Genomic DNA, 3,526 nt, shown 5'->3' with positions numbered 1-3,526 from the left:
AACATAGTATTTAATGAAATAACTGCTCAAAGTGACTTTAAAATATCAAAAACCAGTTTACTAGAATTTTGAATGAGAACTTAATAGTTTTGTATTAGCTGATGTAGAATAGCTACCTTTTAAGAGACATTGAGAATGTGATAACATTATCTATTGCGAAGGCTTCATTGCTTAGGCAAGTATTAAACACCCCCCCCAAAGGCACAAAATGCAACAAAATCACAGTGAAGACAAGAATTTTCATGTATAAACTTTCAAGTGTAAGTTACATTTCATATGTTAAAAATTTATATATATAGAAAAATAATTATCTATGAATTCCTACACAGGATGCAGTGCTGTCATGAGAAAATCCCTTTCAAACCTGCTGTTTTCACAGCATATAATTTGTATCAAGACTAAAGCAGGGAAACTAGCGAGTGCCAGATGTTCAAGAACATTGGTAAGTTCTCTGCCAAATATGAAGTAATAATTCAGTGCTTTACTACTAGATTTCAAGTCTTTCATCAGTGCAAGAGCTCCGTCTACATACATTGCAAAAGTTGTGCCAACAGACAGAATACTGCAGGAATCAAAGTAAAAGCAAACACGATCCTCACAGGTGACTTTTCTTGACATTTGCTGGAAGGTTTACAGTAGACACACAGGCTGATCTTCCTAGAAATAGAGAATGCAATAACTACATTTTCAGCCTTTCTTGGCACAGCCACAAAATACTGGGGCATGAAACCATGAAAGGGAAAACTGGTGACATCAGAAAGCCTGAGAGTGGTTTGAGCGGAAAGCAGGAATCTTCTCAGCGATACTACTGCACATTTGCTACTTCTGCAATAAGCGAGTTCAGTTTAGAATGTTTTCTGCTCACGCTGCAAAAAGTTACATTAAGATCGGTAAAACACGGTAGTACCACAAACAAAGCTCCAACACCTGGCCAGCGCTCCCAAGTTCTGCAGAACGGGTTTGGGGCTGTTCGCACGTGTGCAGACACAAGTGCATTAAGCGCAACGAAGAAGTTTCGCCAAGGTGCAGTTAACGGCAAACGCTACCGGGGAGCAACGGGGCGTCCCGGAGGTACCGGAGCCCCGGGGGGCCCGTCAGCCGCCGGCGGTCGCTGCAGGGGGGGACTCGGAGGGGCCCCGGGAACGAAGCGCCGCGACGGAGCCGGCCCCGGCCCGCAAAGACCACACGAGACCGGTTCCTGGGTAAATGGTTTATGTAAGTAATAAAATATTTACTATAACATAAATAGAAACGTACCCTCGCAGTCTACATTGGTTTTGCAATAAAGATACAAACAAAACCCGAAACCCATGGGGATGGACCGGACCGAACCCACCAACGGGAGGGAGAGAGCTCCGCGCACGGTTAGAAAATAAATAGAAACGGGCCGGGAAACGATATCGAAACGTCCTCCGGGACAGCCCGGGCCGGGCGGAGCGGGGACAGGGCGGGCCGGGCCGGGGCCGCCCCGGCGGCCACGCGAGGGAGGGAATAAATTAGAGATCGCAAACCTTTGGCTACTGCTGCTGCGGCGCGCAGGGCGCCCGTGCGGGCGAATAAATACAGCGCGGGGCGCGCAGCGGGCGCGGCCGGGCCAGTCTGAGGAATAAATTAAAGCGCATCTCCCGCCGCCCGCGCCCGCTCCGCCGCCGTCGGGGCCGCGGCGGGGCCGGGCAGTCACTGCACGGCGCCGGGCAGCGCGTGGTGCAGCGGCGACGTGTCCGCCTGTGCGTAAACGTCCTCCATGGGCGGGTGCGGGACCCCGGCCGGCGTCATGCGCTTCTCCTTCTGCCGCCGGTTGCAGAACCAGACCCGCACCACCTCCTTCTCCAGCTGCAGGGAGTCCGCCAGGGAGGTGATCTCGTGCGCCGAGGGCTTGGGGCACTTGAGGAAGTGGTTCTCCAGGGCGCCCTTGACGCCCACCTCGATGGAGGTGCGCTTCTTGCGCTTCCGGCCCTGCGCCGCGATCTTGTCCAGGTTGGTGGGGCTGCCCGTGCTGGAGTCCGTCTCCTCCAGCCACTTGTTGAGCAGAGGCTTCAGCTTGCACATGTTCTTGAAGCTGAGCTGCAGCGCCTCGAACCGACAGATGGTCGTCTGCGAGAAGACGTTCCCGTAGAGGGTGCCCAGCGCCAGCCCCACGTCGGCCTGCGTGAAGCCCAGCTTGATCCGCCGCTGCTTGAACTGCTTGGCGAACTGCTCCAGGTCGTCGGAGCTGGGCGCGTCCTCGTCCGACGGCTCGGGCGGCCCCAGCGGCGGCGGCGATGCCGCCAGCTCGTGTGCGCCCGCTTCCTCGGCGCCCAGCGGGTCGCGCAGCCCGTGGTGCAGCGCCGGCGCCGGCGGGCCCAGCATCCCGTTGAGGCCCGCGTAGGGCTGCGCGTAGAGCAGCGGCTGCCCCGACGGCGGCGACATGGGCGGCAGGTGGTGCGCGCCGCCCTGCGCCCAGCCGCCCGCCGCGCCGCCCGCCGCCGGCTGGTGCACCAGGTGCGGGCGGTGGTGGAAGGCGGCGGCGGACAGCTCCTCGCGGGGCCCCGGCGGGCCGCCCTTGGCGTGCTCGGCGGGCGGGAGGTGCGCGCCGCCGCCGCCCCCGCCGCTGCCCCAGTCCGTGCCGGCGCTGGGCAGCCACTGGTGGTGCGCCAGCCCGACGGCGTGCCCGGCGGCGGGGGCCAGCCCCTGCAGGTACTCGTGGTGCATCATCTTCTGCACCTCGCGGTACGTGGTGCCCTGATGCAGCCGGTCCCCGTCGGGGTGCATGAGCGCGGCGCTCCGCGGCAGGTACTGCGCCGTGGCGGCCATGGCGAGTGCGCCGCTCCGCACCGCGCCGCGCTTTAGAGCCGCGCGCCGGGGCGCCGTGCTGCCGCGCGCCGGCCCCGCCCCCGCGCCCCATTGGCCCGCCCGCCGCCGCCGGCGGCCCGCGCCGCTCCCCCATAGGGCGCCGCCGGCACGGGGCGCCGCCCCGCGCTCCCCGCCACCATTGGCTGGCGGCGGGCGGGCGCTGCCGTCGGATTGGCCGGCGGACGCGCTCGGCGGGGGAACCCGCGTGCGCCCGCCGGCGGGGCGGCCGCCGATTGGAGGAGGGCGGTTCATTGATGCCGAGCTGCGGGCGGCCGCATGGCGCGGGGCCGGCGGGCGCGGGGGCACGTGCGTGGCGTGGCGGGGCCCCGACGGACCGGCCCGGCCGCAACGGCACCGCACCGCTCGGCACCGCACCGCTCGGCACCGCACAGCTCGGCACCGCACAGCTCGGCACCCGCACAGCTCGGCACCCGCACAGCTCGGCACCGCACAGCTCGGCACCGCACAGCTCGGCACCCGCACAGCTCGGCACCGCACAGCTCGGCACCGCAGAGTTCGGCACCGCACCGCTCGGCACCGCACAGCTCGGCACCGCACAGCTCGGCACCCGCACCGGGCTGGGCTCTGGCAGTGTCTCCCCTCTGCCCGGTGGCTTTGGGCTGCTGCAAAGCAGGTGGGAAGCGCAGCCCCCCGCAGCTGCTGCAGCGTCCTTTGCCGATGAACCCTGTGGTAA

At 62.8% G+C, this 3,526-nt stretch overlaps 1 protein-coding gene across 1 annotated transcript; it reads right to left on the bottom strand.

Annotated features, from left to right (window-relative positions):
• Positions 1 to 1,677: 1,677 nt before the first annotated feature.
• POU3F1 (POU class 3 homeobox 1) lies at positions 1,678 to 2,793 on the bottom strand. Its single transcript, XM_065650723.1, has one exon. The coding sequence runs from the start codon at positions 2,791 to 2,793 to the stop codon at positions 1,678 to 1,680; it is 1,116 nt and encodes a 371-aa protein (XP_065506795.1).
• Between the last annotated feature and the right edge of the window lie 733 nt (positions 2,794 to 3,526).

Source organism: Caloenas nicobarica, chromosome 23, assembly GCF_036013445.1.
Source record: "Caloenas nicobarica isolate bCalNic1 chromosome 23, bCalNic1.hap1, whole genome shotgun sequence".
NCBI classification, from domain to species: domain Eukaryota; kingdom Metazoa; phylum Chordata; class Aves; order Columbiformes; family Columbidae; genus Caloenas; species Caloenas nicobarica.
The sequence above is the reverse complement of the archived record's forward strand: the minus strand, read 5'-3'. Positions and strand labels throughout refer to the sequence as shown.

Bases quoted from the DNA above. Each gene is read 5' to 3' on its own strand.
- POU3F1 (XM_065650723.1), bottom strand. From the start codon at position 2,793: ATGGCCGCCACGGCGCAGTACCTGCCGCGGAGCGCCGCGCTCATGCAC.